This window comes from Cervus canadensis, chromosome 3 (assembly GCF_019320065.1).
Source record: "Cervus canadensis isolate Bull #8, Minnesota chromosome 3, ASM1932006v1, whole genome shotgun sequence".
Classification (NCBI taxonomy): domain Eukaryota; kingdom Metazoa; phylum Chordata; class Mammalia; order Artiodactyla; family Cervidae; genus Cervus; species Cervus canadensis.
This window is the reverse complement of record NC_057388.1, coordinates 43,558,878-43,578,659: the sequence shown is the minus strand read 5'-3', so window position 1 is coordinate 43,578,659 and position 19,782 is coordinate 43,558,878. Positions and strand designations below refer to the sequence as shown.

Below are 19,782 nucleotides of genomic sequence, written 5' to 3'. Positions count from 1 at the left end.
TTATTTACAAAACAGATTTACAGGTACTGAATTGAAAACAAACTTAATGGTTACTAAAGGGGAAGTGTGGATGGGGAGGAGGTGTTAGTTCCTCAGTCATGTCCAACTCTGCGACACCTGCAGTCTGCCAGGCTCCTCTGCCCAAGGGATTTCCCAGGCAAGAAGAATGGATTGGGTTGCCATTTCCTTCTCCAAGTGATCTTCCTGACCCAGGGATTGAACTCAGGCCTCCTGCATTGCAGGCAGATCCCTTACCATCTAAGCCAGTGGTGGGGGGCATAAATCAGAAGCTGGGATGAACACACACACTAATGTGTCTGTGTATATAGATTGTATATAAAAAAGACAACCAACAAGGACCTACGGTATGGCACAGGAAACTCAATATTCTGTGATACTCTATATGAGAAAAGAATCTTAAATGAATGTATCTACAACTGAATCACTTTGCTGTTCATCTGAAACTAACACAGCACTGTAAATCAACTATATTCCAGCAAAACTAAAACTACCCTTTATACATTTTCAAATCCTTAGTACATTCTATGAAAATCAATTTCTTAACATTTAATTCTTGTAATTACCTATATACCACAAAATTTATTAATATATATATTATATATATAAAGAAAAGATAATGTCTCAAACCAGTCATTCCTGAGAAATATAGTTTAAGTACATAGAGTAGGCAAAAGGAAATTATTAGAAATCATAATTGCAATACTAAAAGGAAGTCTTGATATATCAAATATTTTATATTTTTACAATTCTCTTTAAAATGTTTAGAAGTATAAAAACCATGACTCTTATGAAATGTTATAGCCTTAATTCCTAAAACATGAATATATTTAACATCGTGAGACACTTGTTAGACAACAGTTCTTACATTCATTAAGAATCATACCTTCTTTGTTTTAGGGTACTTTGTTGGACATTTACTAAGTACTGGAACTTCATTTTCAGTAATTATTTCTGTTAGTGCAGTTTCAGTTTCTGGTTCTATTGCAACTACAGTATTTTCCACATCGTTTTGTTGTGAGCTAACTTCTATGTCAGGAGAAGACGGTTGGATATCCGAACACATACTGACAGTCCTGTGTCTCCGACGCTGCTGTCCAATGTGAGTCCTACTCCGAGAAAAACTTTTTCTCTGTTTAGTTCTATTTACTTTGGCTGGGGTTGGCTTGCTAGCAGTTTCTTCTTTTGCTTGTTCCTAATTCAAAATACAAAAGAATGGCACTTTGAACAACATGTTTATTTAAGATAGTAGTTGAACTCTAATGGTATCCATCTGTCTCAGAAGATAACTTCCTCAAATTTATGAATTCTGTAAATTGACATAAAATTTTCCTTATTCAAAAACAAAGCAAGTCTCATATCTGAAGTCTAAGTTCTCAAAGGATTTGAAAAATGCTGTTGAAAGGCTAATATCACATCAAAAATTCTTTAGAGATATAATTGTGAAGATTTTATTAGAAAGTGGTTAAGTATGAAAATAAAAGCCCTGAGAAGCAATACCTGAATAACTTCGGCATCACTGACAGTCTGTGCGTCTTTACATTCAGTTTTAACTTCCGTTTTGGCTGTGCTGATTCTTTCCAAAGCTTGTTCTCTTCTCTTCTCTCTTTTTTCAAGTCTGGCAAAAGCTTGCAGAATTGCTTCCATTTTCCTTTCTTCTCTTGTCTGTGAAATTTAAATTTTAAGAGACATAATAAATACTGCTCTGAAGAAAATTCAAAATCCAAATGTTCATAGCAAATTAAAAAAAATTCCTATGATGGTGTTTAGTAAAACACTTCAACTGATGATAAATAAGGGATAAAAGAACATTTATATCCATTTCTGAGAATTCCAAACATCGTGGTAAACCCTGTCATTACAAATGTATTTCATAAAGAGCAAAATTCGTAAGGTGATATGTTGAAAGAGTTAAATTCCTATAAATTTAAGAAGTGAATATATTGATATGTCATAGCAGGATATTGTGGGGTGAAGACCGCGGTTAAAATCATGACTCTATCCATGACCCCAAGCAACATAATAACCTTGGGTGGGTAACAGTACTTCACCGAATTGTTAATGAGTTCAAATACAAAGTCTCCATGAAGTTTTCCAACCTTACTTGAAAAATGGTACGCATTCCACAAGTGCTATTTATTATCTCTACTTCGGTTCTCTTGTCTTCCATTATAATTCCTATGAGGCATTCCTCTACCTTCTGCTCTTCCCAAGGCAGACTAAGGAACAGCACAAATTCCTTTGAGCATCAGTTCTCTTTGGAGAGAGAACATTAAAAGCAAGACCCAGAGCCTTGGCCAGTGGGCCTGGTAAATGCTTCTGGTTTCAACTAGAAACAAGAAGCAGGTCCATCAACTGCCCAGTTCTCCAAATGAAGAAAACCAGGTCCTGAGGTTCAGATCCACTTGTCTTTCTTCGTCATCGTTGATGTGGGAAAGATCAGTAACTCAAGATCTGGCTGCACGATCATCTCAACATTGGAGCTTTTGAGTTCGAGTAATTAGCAGATATTCAAGCATCAAAATACCCACAGGAAGGAAACTATTAACTCTTTCCTGTATTTTTTTTCCTTTGTTATACTAGATAAGGGAAATCTATAAACAAACCCCTCTGAGAACTTTCTAGTTAGTTAAGGGCTTCTCTGGTAGCTCAGATGGTAAAACAAACTACCATACTGCAAATGTGTTGGTCTTATAAATGCATTATCTTCATCCTCTTACAGGTAAGGAAACTGAGATTCAAAGAGGTAAGATTACTTGTTCATGGACAGATATCTGCATCTTTAGCTTTCTTGGTCTGGGATGATTAATAAGACATTAAAATAAACAACACAAGCAAAAGATTATTTTTACTGGAAATTTTAAAGCTGCATTCTTCAGCTAATTCATGTCTCTCTAGTCTTATAACTCACTTTACTCAACCGCCATTCATCTATGGCTCTCTATAAAAATCCTTTCTCCATATATTAGGGCTTTTCTAAAACCCTAAATTTAGAAGTCTGGAGTAACTAAGAAATGTGATTTTCATAACTGCTTCACCTGTTGATGGGGGTGGGTAGAAAGAGACGGGGTTCATTATTGTGTTTATAAATTTAAAAATAAATCTGAGAAAAGTATACCTTTCCAAAAGAAACAGACTTGTCTTAGCAAGAATCATTTTATGTGTAAAACAATTTACCCACAATCCAGGCACCCAAAAAAGGTATTTTCTAATCCACAATTATTCAAGGTTTTCTAAGATAAATATGAATTTATGCAAAAAGAAGTGTCTTTGACATAATCCATTATTCACTTGTTTTAGAGTAAGAGATAAAATTATTTGGTATAAAGAGAAAATTCATTTAAAAATTGAAAAAAATATTTTAAAAAATTGAAAAAAATAGAACTGACAGTAAAGCAAAATCCTTTATTTAAAGGTGACTCAATCTTTTTGAGCTAGTCAGGATCTTAAAAATTACCAGTCCTACACTGCTGAAGAAACCAAAGCCCATGAATATTAAGTGAATCTCTAAAAGGCAGAACCATAATTGTTATCCAAGTTTCCTGGCTTCTGATTTGCTCTTCTTTCCAATTACCAACCACTGACATACTACATAAAAAGCATAACTCTTGCTACAGTTACTTCAACTATTAACTGAAAGCACTAAACAGGTATCCTAACAGCTTTAACCTAGTTTCGTCTTAAAAAACACACGTTAGAAAATGTAAACATACCTTTGATTATGTGAAAAAAAATTAGTTACTAATCTACTTTTAAACTCCACATATCATTCAGCTTGTATATTCAAGAATTTAATACATTCTTTGACACACACAACCAGATATACAATATCTAATGACTGAAAATTTACCACCCACTTTATAGATCTAACTGAATAATAAAGTTTTATATGTAATGAGATAATTATAAGCTGATTGTGCAGGGGACTAGAAATTAGGAGTCTTTAATTAGCCCCAGCAGACTGTTCATAGACCCCAACATCAGGGCTTGATGTAGTTTAGGTGATACTTGTAAGTCTACCACTAGGATGTGCCTGTTAAATTATCCAGACTCTCCAAGCCAGTGACTGCTGAGACCTCAAAAAGTCATTTTTATTCTCTGTGTTCTTGGCACTTGTTAGACCCTGACATAGAATCAGAATCACACAGGGCTAAACTGACACACCGCTGTTACTGCTGGAGGGTTAGGTGCTAAAGTAAACTATGAGAGCTCTCTTGATGAGATCGACAGATGGCTTTTAGGACTTATTTCTCAGTTTATGTGCTTTACCGTAAGGCATAAAGAGTAGTTTTTGTCAGCAGAAAACTTTGTAAGAAAGTCTGTTTAATAATATCCCTTTAAAAAAAATAATATCCCTTTATAGGGTTTTAATCATTTAAGGATGGGTTCAGTGAGAATTTTTATTCCAACTTAGTGCTTCACTAAGTATAAACACTTAAGTGTTTACTTCAGTGTAAACACATTGGAGGACAAATGTAATTTGAAATCACATAACTTTGTACTTGGAAGAGATTACAGAGATCTTCTTGTCTAAGCTCCCTATTCAACAAATAGTGAAAGCCTAAGGTCCATATAGTTCAAGAATTACATAAAGAAAGAACATGAATTAAAGCTGTATACAATATCACAGTGAAAATATAAACTGAGTAAACCATTAAAATCCACTACAGTTAGAGACATTTGGTAATCCGAAGCACAGTGAAAGTAAGTGTGCACTGCAGACGCCTTACAGTAGCTTTGGAAGGAAATCGGCTAGTAGGATGTAAGAATTAAGAAGGATACAGAAAATGAAGACATTTAGGTACTTGTGATTTACTTTTTTCTTTTTTTTTTTACCTTGCCACCAAGTAGGAAGTAGCTCTTTAAAACAACAAAGTTGCCTTTTAAAGGAAAGGGAAATGGCAGGGCCAACCTACCAAATTACTCTTACAACTTGAAATAGAGAAAGGAAAAGACTTCTTACTCAACTAGGGGCTTCTCTTGTGGCTCAGACAGTAAAGAATCTGCCTGCAATGCAGGAGATCTGGGTTTGATCCCTGTGCTGGGAAGATCCTCTGGAGAAACGAATGGCTGCCCACACCAATATTTTTGCCTGGAGAATTCCATGGACAGAGGAGCATGGCAGGCTCCAGTCCATGGGGTTGCAAACACTTGGACACAACTGAATGACTAACACTTGCACACTTTATTCAAATAACTTCCCTTATCCTTTCAAAAAGGAATTAGAAACTAATTTTTAAAAAATGGGTAACATTATTGCTTACCAATAAAACTGTTCCATAAGAGTATCTCCATTTCTTCTCTACCACATGATTTAATTTAACCTCATCATGCTGTTTCCTGTTTGATGTTTTTCCTTATACCCCATCCTCCATGAAAGCTGCTCCAGAATAGGACCCGTGCTTTCTTTGCTCACCCAGTACTTTAGATGGTGCTCAGCATATAACAAACTTCCAATTTTTTGTACTGTGTATACACTATATACACACCATATATACACACACTATATACACTATATTGTTTATACACTATATAAACCATGTATATCACTATTATTTGAAGGCATGTAATGAAATCTTTAAGCAAGATTTTGGAAATCTTGATTTAATTAAGGCAGCTGAAACTGAATGTCCTCATTTTGTTTGAACAGAAAACCTATACAAATAAACAGGTTCCTTTTTGCTATTCAATACTATGATTAGTTACCCATTCACTGATTACTCATATTTGAAGATATAATTCCTAAACACAGATGAGAGAAAATAAGAAAATTACAACTAGTAATCAGTATTAATGTTGTGAGGAGAGAAAAGTGAGATGGACAATACATGTCAGATGACTTTTCTGGCAGATTTACCCTGCTTATATTTTACTATTTATTATTAGAAATCCTTTTACAGCTTCTAAAGTGATCTAAACCAAGTCACTTCCTGGAGGCATTAGTAAGAGCATGGATTCTACAGAGTAGTGTTTTCTGTTTTTTCTATGGAATGAAAATTTGTGGTATGACAAACGTGTCAACACCACAACAAATTGCAAGGATGTATTAATACAAGTTTAGGAAATGCTGACAAACAGAATTTCTCAAAAGCATTTAAACATACCATGTATACTGGAAATCTCCAAGTTGGGGACAAGGTATATTGTTTACTAAACTCAACTAGCCACAAAGCTCTTTGACAAAACATCTTAGAATTCCATGGAATACTTTTTGATGTCAAAGATTAATATTGAGAAAACGGGAATCCTGCATCCTGGTAGGACCTCCAGGGCACTGCCTGGACTACAAGGAAGCTTAACTTGGTTCACACGCATGGGCCTATCTATATAGCTTTCTTCAAATGGCAGCCAGGAACATTTAGTGTTTAGCTCATTTATTGACCACCTACTTTTACAAAAGCCAGACATCTTTTATCCCCTAGAAGCTATGGCTGTGACAATGAATAAAATTACAAACCCTTGCCCTTATGCAATTTATATTTTAGTGATACACAATTTTAGATTGTCCTAAATGCTTAAAAGGTTCAAGAACGTCACACCTAGGTTCAAGAACTTCACACCTAGGTAACTATTCTTTCATGCCCTTGGTCTCAAATTTCTCTCCTAAGTGTGAAGACCACTGGAATCACAGGCTTCCCTGGTAAAGAATCTGCCTGCAATGCAGGGGACCCCGGTTCGATTCCTGGATCAGGAAGATCCACTGGAGAAGGGACAGGCTACCCACTCCAGTATTCTTGGGCTTCCCTGGTGGCTCAGCTGGTAAAGAATCCGCCTGCAATGCAGGAGACCTCAGTTCAATTCCTGGGTTGGGAAAATCCCCTGGAGAAGGGAACGGCTACCCACTCCAGTATTCTGGCCTGGAGAATTCCATGGACTATGTAGTCCATGGGGTCGCAAAGAGTCATCAAGTATTACCCAGACTATTCCCAAGGTACATACAGTCTTTCCATAAGGTTGTAGAAAATTATTTTGAAAACAATATTAGAAGATACTATATATAAAGAAGGTTATTTTCATTTAATTATAAATGGGGCAGAAGAGGGGAAGTAAACCTTTTTAATTTAAATCTTTCAAAAGTTTTATAGTTTTTGTCACCTGTTAGTTCATCAAAATAAGGTGAGCTTCCCAATATCAAACCCTCTTCTATACACTTAACCTCTCACAAGATTATGACCACCTAACCGCAACTACCAAGGAACTGGGGGAGTCTATTCAGTTGTCCCGGTTTTAGAACCAGGGAAGTATAAGCAACCAGCTGAATTACAACTTACTGTATTTTAACCCACTGTATTTCAGCTTAACTAGGATGACTGTAAGAGTCTCCCAAGTCAGTTTCAGCCCACTGACAAAGAATCTCTTGTTAAAGAGAAAATGTCTAATAACCATCTGTTTACTTCCACATCATTTAGCCCCAAGTTAGCTTTTGTAAGCAGGTAGTAAATTCTTAAAGGGAGGGGATGGGACAAACCATAATGAAGGAAAAAGGAAACGGTTAATAAAAGAATGACTTCCTATCCTGGCCACATAATGATTTGAATATTCTTCCATAAAATCTTAATCATTCAGCATTTCATATGATCTGCAACCAACCAATCTTATTACCCTATATCCCTCCCCACCCCTCACCCAAAAAACTAGCCTATAAATTCAGCCAAATGTGATTTATCACATAACCACCTCCAGGCTATTTCCCCTAGAGAAATAACCACCCATTCAATTCCACACAATTGAGCCACAAACTATAATCTGTACTTATTTACTAAACATCATAAGGTCCATTGTAAATTCTACCTAGTTCAAGAAATGGCCTCTGAACCCTCCAGCCGTTAAGTTACCAATCTTGTCTCTCCTTTACCACACTTCCTGCTGCATTCTAACTGTTGAAGGCAGAGACATTGTCTTCCACTCTTAAGTAGCAACCAAAATACATAAAGACACTGGTGCTATTTTTGGAGACCAAACAACATAGTAATATTAACCAACATACTAATATTGTGTATGGAACTGCCATTTATGTAAGTAAAAACTATCCTCAAAAATTTCATATGGTTCAAGCTGTACTACAAAAGGATAGGCTGAAGTATATTTGAATTTGGATATTACATGGAACTTAAAGGGGAGGAAAGTCTGACTCTCTTTATACCCCAATCTCATGAGGACTGGTATTTCCTATTATAATGATTTAAAGTCTGTCCTGTCCAGGAGAAAATTTAAATGAGAATGACCTAAGTTTCTCAGGAGTTGACCTATCTTTCTCATTACTGATGATAACCTAGCCTATAACCTAGTGTAAAAGGCAAACACTAGACTATGAAGAAAATGAAAGTCACTCAGTTGTATCCTACTCTTTAGGACCCCATGGACTATACAATCCATGGAATTCTCCAGGCCAGAATACTGGAGTGGGTGGCCTTTCCCTTCTCCAGGGGATCTTCCCAACCCAGGGATCAAACCCAGGTCTCTTGTATTGTAGGCGGATTCTTTATCCACTAAGCCATAAGGGAAGCCTGAGAATACAGGAGTGGGTAGCCTATCCCTTTTCCAGCAGATCTTCCTGACCTAGGAATTGAACCAGGATCTCCTGCATTGTAGGCAGATTCTTTACCAACTGAGCTGTCAGGGAAGTATGTAGATTAATAAAGACTGATTAGCATTTAAATTTTTGTAAGCAAAATATTTCAGAATATACTACAAATAGTAATACTTGAGGGGTCATGGCAACTGCTTAGGAATTCTTAAGATGCACACTTTTGCATTCTCATCATTTGAGTATAGCAAAAATTCTATAATTAAAACATCAAGGCAAATATTGAAATTACAACAGACAACATTACAGTGACTTTGAAGGCTACAGGTTACAGAGCCAAGGATTTTAAAATAACTTATTTCAAAAGGGAACTCTGAAAGATCCGCTGGAAAAGGGATAGGCTACCCACTTCAGTATTTTCAGGGTTCCCCTGTGGCTTAACGGATAAAGAATCTGCCTGCAATACAAGAGACCTGAGTTCAATCCATGGGTTGGGAAGATCCCCTGAAGAAGGGAAAGGCTACCCACTCCAGTATTCTGGCCTGGAGAATTCCATGACTGTCACACACTGTTGTCTATGACAAAAGGGAACTCTCATACACTGTTGGTGGGAATGTGAATTGGTGCAGTCACTAAGGAAAGCAGTATGGGGGTTCCTCAAAAAATTAAAACTATGATCCAGCAATTCCATTTCTCAGTATTTAAAGGAAACAAAACCACTAATTTGAAAAGATACATGTATCCCAATGTTCACAGCAGCATTATTTATAATTGTCAAGATACAGAAGCAACCTAAGTGTCCATCAACAGATAAATGGATAAAGATGTGATACAGACATGCACGTGCATACACACACCAATGGAATACTATTCACCCATAAAAAATGAAAATTTGCCATTTATAGCAACATGAATGGACTTGGAGGATATTATGCTAAGTGAAGTAAGTCAGAGGAAAACAAATACTCTTATGTTATCACTTATATGTGGAATCTAAAAAATACAACTGGTGAATATAAGAAAAAAGCAGACTCATAGATATAAAAAACAAACTAGTAGTTACCAGTGGGGAGGTGGAGAAATATAATGGTAGGGGATTAAGAGGTTCAAACTGCTAGGTATAAAATAAGCTATAAAGATATAATGTACAACACAGGGAATATAGCCAATGTCCTGTAATAACTATAAATGGAGTTAAACATTTAAAAATTATGAATCACTATATTGTACACCTGTAGCTTATTTAACACTGTACCTCAACTATACTTCAATAAAAAAATTTCACACCCCTTCAAGATGCCAGACAAATTCCTAATACTGACATTTGTTTCATCCTATGAAAAATACTGATATTAAAATGAGTATGCTAAAATAGATACAAAAACATGAAGTATTCATTTGTCAATATAGCATACTAGTAGACAAAATCAGGACAAAAATGGATTCCCAAGAAAGCATTTTTATCTACCTATTCAAAGTTCCATCATGTTCAATAAAAGGCATTTGTATTTTCTACTGGGATCTGAAAATGAGAATGTTATGGGTTTCCCTAACTTTTGCAATACTAAAAGAAGAAAGTATTTTTAAATCAACCCCAGAGTCATATAACAAATCTCCAGGTTTGAGTTTCTTTTTTTTTCCCCATTGCCCATCTCCAGCCCCCATCCCCACCCCCACCCCCCCCAAGCACTGTTATATCCTTTAGAGCCATATTTTTACCAGACGCATGTCTCAAACAGAAACCAGTCATAGCATAAAGTGATCTTCTTAAAGCTTCTCCAGGATTATTGCAAAGACAAGGCTGTGGCAATTGTGGAATGAAACAGGCCAATATTGAAAATCAAGTTAAAAAAGGGCCACAGGTATTTGGGATGGGTACAAGTAATTTATTAGATGTAACTGAATCTTAGAAAAGGATCAAGATAATTTCTCTAGGTAGAGGTAAAACTCTTTTTTCTTTATAAGCAACCACCAATACTTTTTCTCCTTTGTTTTCCTTCTCTCCTATTCCTAACACTACCCTTGTCCTATCAGAGCAGTGCTTCTGAAACCCTGAGGCTGTGGAACAGTTTGGCATCGCTTTTGCAGTTTTGAATATCAACAATACATCAATGTTAGAGGAATGACCATCAAGGCAACAAAACAGTTATATTAAGCAGGCCTACAAATGACCAAAATCCAAAGATACTACCACTAAGTATAGTGACACCTGAGAGTCCATGAAACACAACATGAAGATCACTGAAACAGGAAATGAGGAAGTATATAAAAAGGGAGTGGGGAAAACCCACACTAAGATCATCAGTTGGTAAATAAAGATATTTTCAAATCTTAAGGCAAACTATACCACAGTATTTTCTTAACTGGCCTAGACATTATATCAATTGCTAAAATACCATGGATTTTTAAGAAAATATCTTGTCCTAGCTTTTATACAGGTATTTGCAAATAAATAGTACAAGGAGTATAAATGCCAAACTTATTTTAATGAAAACCTTATGATAGCAGTATGAGATACAAAAATAGCAGTTGCCAGTATCTTTTTGCATAAATCATGTTAGTGCTTTTATAATCTTTTATTTTTTTTTATAATCTTTTAAACTCCATTTTTGTTTTACATTAAATTATGAAGAAAAAAGATACATTTAAATAATAAAAAACATTTTGAACAGTAATTCTGGCATTAAAATTTATTAACAGTACACTGCTTCAAAAATGTTAAAAGTATTTCATAAATGTTACAAATTCTAAATTGTCTAGTGAACATACAGTAAAAATACAAAAGATTAGTGGAAGTTACTTGAATGGTAATGACAAAGCCAAACAGAAATGCTCGGTGACACCATCCTGTTTGCTAATTTCAAAGAACAGGGTAAAGGCCCACCTAAAGGCAGCAACAAGTATTCTGGGAAGAACAATGTCACTAAACACAAGTGACAGCGTGAAGCTGCTACTGGCCTTCCAACTTACCATCTTCCTTTTCCTCTCTGCAATCTGTTCCTCAGACTCCATTTCTACCTCATTGCTGATGGGAGTTTTTTCTTCTATATCATCAATAAAATCTGGTTCCTGAAAGATGGAAATGACTGCTTTAAGCATCTACTCCTCCATCTACAAACTAGACACACTGAACAATGTAATTTAAATAACTTTCATCCTGAACTAATTAAACATAAAAATTGTTCTTAAGCTCATTTCAGAAACTTATAACTGGTTTCTTAATTCAGAAAACTTTTCAAAATCCTTCAATCAAATAATGTTGTTTTTTAAAAATTCTAGTCAATAATATTCTTTTATCTATAGAGACCACAAAGCCTTAGGTTTATATTCTTCCCAATACATAAACATATATATTATTTCACAAAACCTAGTGCCCACATATACCAAGTGCTCGGTAAATATCTGTTCAATTTAAAACTTAAGGGAAACTTATGAAAATAAGACACTGGAGATGAATAAAATCTTAATCTTCACATTTAAAAGGTCTTTCCACTTGTTTAGAGGGCATATAACAAAATACTTTGTGAAGTATTTGTGAAGCAGAAGAATAGGCCAAACTCTTTCCCCAAATTTATCTTACATATTTTAAATAGAATTTCCTCTCAAAAATCTTATGTCACACTTACAGAATTGATTTCATTATGTCCCAAATATTGGGCTTCCCATGTGGCGCTAGCTATAAAGAACCTACGTCCTGCTAGCCAATGCAGGAGACCTAAGAGACGGGTTTGATCTCTGGGTCAGGAAGATCCCCTGGAAGGGGGAATGACAACCCACTCCAGTATTCGTGCCTGGAGAATCCTATGGACAGAGGAGCTAGGCGGGCTATAGTCCCTAGGGTCGCAAAGAGTCGGACATGACTGAAGTGACTTAGCAAGCACATATGCATGCATGTTCCAAATTAAAAGAAACATTATGGCTTAAGACTTTTAGAGTTCTTAATAAGAACATTTATTATAAACATAAGAACAGTGTCATCTGGAAAAAATGTTTAAATTACCCAGTCTTAGAAAAATCTTATATTCACTTCTACAAGAATTTGCTGTGTGAGCTGTTCCTTAATAGTTTAACAAATATTGTACAAATTCTAGCAGAATTTGTGTTCTATAAGTATACTTCATTAAATAATAGAATGAACTTAATTTTAAGCCATTTTACATTAAGTTTAAAATATGACAAATTAATTTTCTTCTGTTAATTTCTGTCATCAAGAGTCAGTAGAGGACTTCCCTAGTGGTACAGTAGATAACAAACTGCCTGCCAATGCAGGGGACACAGGTTTGATCCCTGGTCTGGGAAGATTCCACATGCGGTGGAGCAACTAACCCCAGGTACCACAACTACTGGAGTCTGTGTCTAGAGCCCACGAGCCACAACTACTGAGGCTGTTTGCCTAGAATCTGTGCTCCACAACAAGAAAAGCCACTGCAGTGAGAAGCCCATGCACCACAATGAAGAGTAGCCCCCACTTCCCATAACAAGAGAAGCCTGCACTTATCAACAAAGACTCAGTACAAGCAAAAATAAAAATACATACATAACTAAAATGTGGAGGGAAAAAAACCACCCAGTTAGTCCTAAAATAAAAAGATTCAGTACCTGATTATTGGATACTGATAGTCTCAGCGGAGAAAGCTTTCTCTGTTTAGTTTCTGGGCTCTTCATTTTGTTCGTTGTTCCTTCACAATCCAGAGTAATATTCTGATTTTGTGTGTCTTTTTCTTTTGAAATATCCTTTTCTTTTTTGCCTTTCTTCCTTCTGGTCTCATAACCGCTATTGATGTTCTCCGTGGATTCAGAACTACGTTTCAGAACAGGGCACTCTGAATTTTCTTTGAGGCATGCACAATCCACCTTGTACTTACTGGAAAGAAAATCACTTAAATATTTATTCAAGACATAAACTGTAAAATTTCCTAATCCATCTTAAGCTGTATCTCTACAAAACTCTATGCTATTACTAATCATAAGCACTCCTTTTCACTAATTTTCATCCCTGGTAACTATGACAAAATAAATTTTATTTTCTCATAAAACCAATATAAAAGTTAAAAGAACCAATCATAAGGATCACCAGTGATGGTTTATAGAAGGAAAAAAACAAAACTGTAAGCTAAAACTGAGTCTTAAGTAAAATGATACCATGGCTTATATCAAGGCCAAAAAAAAAAGTTTACTTCAGCGTGTTATAAAATATATATGCAGAATATGATAAATACTCTAAATCTGACTTAAATTAAAAAATGCTAGGTAAATAAATACCAAACCTTAACTAGTTTGTCTTAAATAATTTCAATAACCAGAGTTCTTTAAAAAGCTACCTTGAAAAAAAACTGAGTCTTAATTCCTTTTGCCCTTACGTATTCCCTCTTTCAAATAAATGGAAGCTTGAAAAATAATTGCATTCTCTTATCTTCACAGTAGTGATAGTCATTACTCCAATTTTACAGATGAGATTAAAACTCAGAGGGTTAGTATCTTGTCCAAAGTCATACATTAAGTAGTAGGGAAGACATTCAAATACAGGTCTATCTGAGTCCAAAGACCACACTTTGAGCTCTTCAATTTTCTTAACTTTCTGCCTTCTATATGTCTACCACCAAGATTTATTAGTTCATTTCCTGGATACAGGTTGAACGCCAAAACTGGAGCTACACAATAAGGGAAGTCTCCCACTTTGCATGTTTTGAATAGTTTAATGTTTGTTCATGACTTTACTTTCACTTTTCACTTTCATGCATTGGAGAAGGAAACAGCAACCCACTCCAGTGTTCTTGCTTGGAGAATCCCAGGGATGGGGGAGCTAGGTGGGCTGCCATCTATGGGGTCGCACAGAGTTGGACACAGCTGAAGTGACTTAGCAGCAGCAGCAAAATATAAAATAATTTATTTTTCCAAGTTTCTAATAGTCCTGCTCATCTCATGTTCAATACTGGTTCAGTTCAGTTCAGTGGCTCAGTAGTGTCTGACTCCCTGCAACCCCATGGACCGCAGCACACCAGGCCTCCCTGTCCATCACCAATTCCCCGAGTTTACTCAAACTCATGTCCATCAAGTCGGTGATGCCATCCAATCATCTCATCCTCTGTCATCCCCTTCTCCTCCTGCCTTCAAATTTTCCCAGCATCAAGGTCTTTTCTAAAGAGTCAGTTTTTAGCATCACGTGGCCAAAGTATTGGAGTTTCAGCTTCAACATCAGTCCTTCAAATGAATATTCAGGACTGATTTCCTTTAGGATGGACTAACTGGATCTCCTTGCAGTCTAAGGGACTCTCAAGAGTCTTCTTCAACACCACAGTTCAAAGCCATCAATTTTTCGGTACTAACCATTCTTTATAGTCCAACTCTCACATCCATACATGCCTACTGGAAAAACCATAGCCCTGACTAGACGGACCTTTGTTGGCAAAGTAATGTCTCTGCTTTTTAATATGCTGTCGAGGCTGGTCATAACTTTTCTTCCAAGAAGTAAGTGCCTTTTAATTTCATGGCTGCAGCCACCATCTGCAGTGATTTTGGAGCCCAAGAAAATAAAGTCTGCCACAGTTTCCCCATCTATCTGCCATGAAGTAATGGGATCGGATGCCATGATCTTAAGTTTTTTGAATGCTGAGCTTTAAGCCAACTTTTTCACTCTCCTCTTTCACCCTCATCAAGAGGCTCTTTAGTTCTTCTTCACTTTCTGCCATAAGGGTAGTGTCATCTGCATATCTGAGGTTATTGATATTTCTCCCGGCAACCTTGATTCCAGCTTGTGCTTCATCCAGCCCAGCACTGCTCATGATATACTCTGCATATAAGTTAAATAAGCAGGGTGACAATATATAGCCTTGACGCACTCCTTTTCCTATTTGGAACCAGTCTGTTGTTCCATGTCCAATTCTAACTGTTGCTTCCTGACCTGCATACAGATTTCTCAAGAGGCAGCTCAGGTGGTCTGGTATTCCCATTGCTTTCAGAATTTTCCAGTTTATTGTGGTCCACACAGTCAAAGACTTTGGCATAGTCAATAAAGCAGAAATAGATGTTTTTCTGGAACTCTCTTGCTTTTTCAATGATCCAATGGATGTTGGCAACTTGATCTCTGGTTCCTCTGACTTTTCTAAAACTAGTTTCAACATCTGGAAGTTCACGGCTCACATATTGTTGAAGCCTGGCTTGGAGAATTTTAAGCGTTACTTTACCAGCGTGTGAGATGAGTGCAATTGTGTGGTAGTCTGAGCATTCTTTGGCATTGCCTGTCTTTGGGACTGGAATGAAAACTGACCTTTTCCAGTCCTGTGGCCACTGCTGAGGTTTCCAAATTGGCTGACATACTGAGAGCAGCACTTTCACAGCATCATCTTTTAGGATTTGAAATAGCTCAACTGGAATTCCATCACCTCCACTAGCTTAGTTCGCAGTGATGCTTCCTAAGGCCCACTTCAGTCCGCATTCCAGAATATCTGGCGCTAGGTGAGTGATCACACCATTGTGATTATCCGGGTCATGAAGATCTTTTTTGTACAGTTCTGCTGTGTATTCTTGCCACCTCTTCTTAATATCTTCTGCTTCTGTTAGGTCCATACCATTTCTGTCCTTTGTTGAGCCCATCTTTGCATGAAATGTTCCCTTGGTATCTCTAATTTTCTTGAAGAGATCTCTAGTCTTTCCCATTCTATTGTTCTCCTCTATTTCTTTGCACTGATCAGTGATCAACACTGGTAGAAAGATACAAAATCAAACTGCCTAATTCTATGAATCAAGGATAGAATTCAAACATTATGCTCTACCCTTCAACTCTCCAAATCAGGTATTAATAGAAACTAACTCTTTCTGGGTATTTTCTTTGTGATTTTAGGAAAGTAGAACTGCAAACAGTAACAGTGGCAACAAGTAATATTTATTCAGCACTTATTTTGTACCAGGAACTGTTTGAAACCTTTTACATGTGTTAACTTATTCTTCTAAACATTCCTGTAAGGTGGTATTATTCTCATAATGAGGTAGAGAGATGACGAAACTGGTTCAAGGTTATATAACTAATATAAGTCACTGAGCTAGGATTTGAAACCAGAGAGTCATATTATAAAATGTTTGTGTTTTTACCCACTACGGGAAACAATCTCTCAAAGCAATGAGCAAAGAGCAATTATGCTAAATTTCCCACCTTGAGGGGGGAGGTGGGGGGGAGTGGGGGGCGGTGGGAAGAAAGAGCCAAAAAGGAAATACTTTAGTTATCAGGAGAAATCTGACTCCAACAATCAAGTAGAGATGCATACTGAAGAAGGAGAGATTTCAATGACAGCAAACATAATGGGCATTAAAAATGTCTCCGTGTAAAACAGATACCACACAAACTTTTAAAGATACTACGTGGATTAACTTTGATTTTTTAAGTTGTAAAGAAGTGCTGCAAGGAAGTAAAAGTATGGGAATATAAACTGGTCATGCATCCTTATCTGGTAAAAACTGAGTTTGGACACATTCTACAACCTAACAATTCTACCTCTAGGTGCCTATCATGGGGAGAACATGTACACATGCAGCATTTTTTGTAAATCTAAAGGCCCACCAATAATGGAATGGATAAATAACATCAGCAGTGAAAGTAATGAACTAAAGCTACATATAACAAAAGAACTGAATCTCATGAAAGTAATGAACGAGAAAAGATAAATGCAAAATAATACAGATTGTAACTTACATAAATTTTTAAAACATACAAAATTACTGGTTACTATTTAGGGACATCTAAAGACATAGTAAAAACATTAAACTCACCAAATTAAAGATGGCAGTTATCTCTGGTGAAAGAGGGAAGAGAAATGCAATCTGGCTGCTAAACACGAGGGCCTTCAGTGGACAGTGGTTTGTTTTCTTAATTTGGAAAGTAGGCACATGGACTTTTTTGGGGGGAGCACACAGCTTGCAGGATCCCAGTTCCCTGAACAGGGACTGAACCCAGGCCATGGCAGCTAAAGCCCAGAATCCTAACCACTAGGTTACCAGGGAACTCCCTACAGGGACCTGTGTATTACTATTTTTTACAGTAAGCTTTTTGAAAATTTAAATTGAAGTTTTTATACTCAGAATTAACTTTTCTTACCCCCTAGTGTTTCAGAACAATAGTTCTCAGAGTTTCCTTGCAGGATCTCCACAAACCCTTTCAATTTACATTGCAAAGAAAATTTGGCACAATTTTTCTTTTCTTTTGAGGGGCAAAAAGTGAAATCATCCATTTCTATTGATTAACCAAATTAATTGAATGACTAAAATTGCACACCCTACCTAAAATACAAGAAAGAAAAGGAAAAAATTCTCACATAAACAATGTCAGTATTGCTCAATTAGGATTACAAATTATTATACTATAAGCATTACATTAACAACAATAAATAAGAAAATTTAGAATAAATTTTAGAATAAAATTTTATTTTTTAGAATAAATAAATAAGAAAAACTTAGAAGAGTTAAGCAACCATGCTATAATGGAAGCTAATACCAAAATGTTTGTTTCCAAGTATTTTAAATTGCCTAATGGTAAGTAAAAATAAAATGCTATAAAAGTAATGACAATACCCATATTTTTATAGGGACATTCAGAAATTATTTCAAAACAACAGACTTGAACTTACCAATTCCCATAGTCAAAATCAAAGGCAATAGTAATTTCGGTTCCCTTTGGAATACTTTGTATAGAATAAATGTAAAGATGTATGGTTCCATCTTCAATTTCATGCCTCACCTGTTAGTTAAAAGAATACTTTTATATTTCCAGAAGGAGTTTTGTATCTCTATAAATTATTTTCTACCTTTAGAAGCATCTCATCTTGCAATTTTAAAAACTATTCTTTTCAAAGTAATTCAAAATACAACATGGAAAATATGCTATTAATTGTAAGACTTGTACATTTATTATCAACTGGGAAGGAGGTATACATCAATGCAAGTTTGATACAGGCTCTAGTAGCATCAAAATGAAAATACCCTATTTCATCAGTTCTATGATGCACATTTTTTCACCTTTTAACATCTCTTAATTAGAGTTTTACAACTGATGGCATCTTTGATTTAATGAAAAGAAGTAATGATACAATTTATAAGTAAACAGTTAAAGTACAGTTTAACACTATACTTTTCTACAGTACACCCTGTTCCAGGTACATAGTCTACACGCATTAAATCCTTTAGTCCACATAGTATCTTTTTACAAATAAAACTGAAGCACAGACAAGGATGCAAAGCTAGTTAAGTCAAATAGAAGACATGAACCTATAAGTCTGGCTTCAAACCCTATACTCTTAGCTATAACATTATATAACTATAAAATGTTTATTTTGGTATGAGAAAAAACAAACCAGAAATATTTTATATACCACTTCTAAATCACAACTTAAAAAAAAAAACTATAGAAGCACATATAAAATCAACTTTAGCTTTCAGCTTTGTCATCAAGTTTGAGCAAATCAGAGCATATATTTGACTCATAAATAGAGCTTCCAGAACAGAGAAGTCCAACAGTTTTTCTTAGAATGAACATCACCATTTCTTCAATGTGCAAAGTAACTGAAGACCTCACAGCCAGTATCATCTTAATTTTTATAATGGAAAGATGCTAGGCACTAGAAAATGCATCAATGGATACAAACTGGTGATCTTTTTTGGCCACCAGACTTCTGTGCTTAATTAAATACTCAAGTTCCATACATTCCCTACCCCTGCCTCCCCAAAGGATTTATGTATGCTTACCTCTGCATTGGGTGTACAAGAACGCCTGATGAACCGAGCTTCATTCCCAAAAGTCCTTGCATCAACACACATTTCTAGGCCATGAAATTTAGAATAGAATAAAACAAAAGGGTATGGTCTACAAAAAAAGAAATTCATTAGAACTATTAACATTTTGAATTTAAGAAATTTCTAAAAGACTCACATTAAGTAGGGAGGCCAAGATTTGAATACAGGCAATCTGATACCAGAATCCATTCTTAACCACTAGGCTAATTCATGCTAATAATATTTTTACCTGTTCCTATAACCTTACCTAAACCAAAGAAAATTAATTAGTTCAAGGTGGGAATTCAAATTTACAAACAATGATAAAAAGGGAATGACTACTGCCTTTACATAAGGATTCATAATGAGATGCGATTAAAGTTCCTATCACTCCATTTAAGTGTTTGAGTCACAGCATTGTTTCAGATCAAATCTGCTAAGTAAAAGGGAAAGATTTTTGTATATCTTTTGTAACTTAA

At 35.8% G+C, this 19,782-nt stretch overlaps 1 protein-coding gene across 4 annotated transcripts in view; it reads right to left on the bottom strand.

Annotated features, from left to right (window-relative positions):
- The window catches only part of KMT2E (lysine methyltransferase 2E (inactive)), a 94,700-nt gene that overhangs the window by 11,314 nt on the left and 63,604 nt on the right, over window positions 1-19,782 (bottom strand). For all 4 annotated transcript variants that reach the window (XM_043462983.1, XM_043462984.1, XM_043462985.1 and 1 more), the window contains 6 exons: window positions 19,277-19,394; window positions 18,163-18,272; window positions 13,145-13,409; window positions 11,516-11,614; window positions 1,519-1,683; window positions 905-1,213 (listed from right to left, as the gene is read on the bottom strand). In XM_043462983.1, the coding sequence (XP_043318918.1) occupies window positions 905-1,213; window positions 1,519-1,683; window positions 11,516-11,614; window positions 13,145-13,409; window positions 18,163-18,272; window positions 19,277-19,394 (1,066 nt within the window). The remainder of the gene's footprint in view (window positions 1-904; window positions 1,214-1,518; window positions 1,684-11,515; window positions 11,615-13,144; window positions 13,410-18,162; window positions 18,273-19,276; window positions 19,395-19,782) is intronic.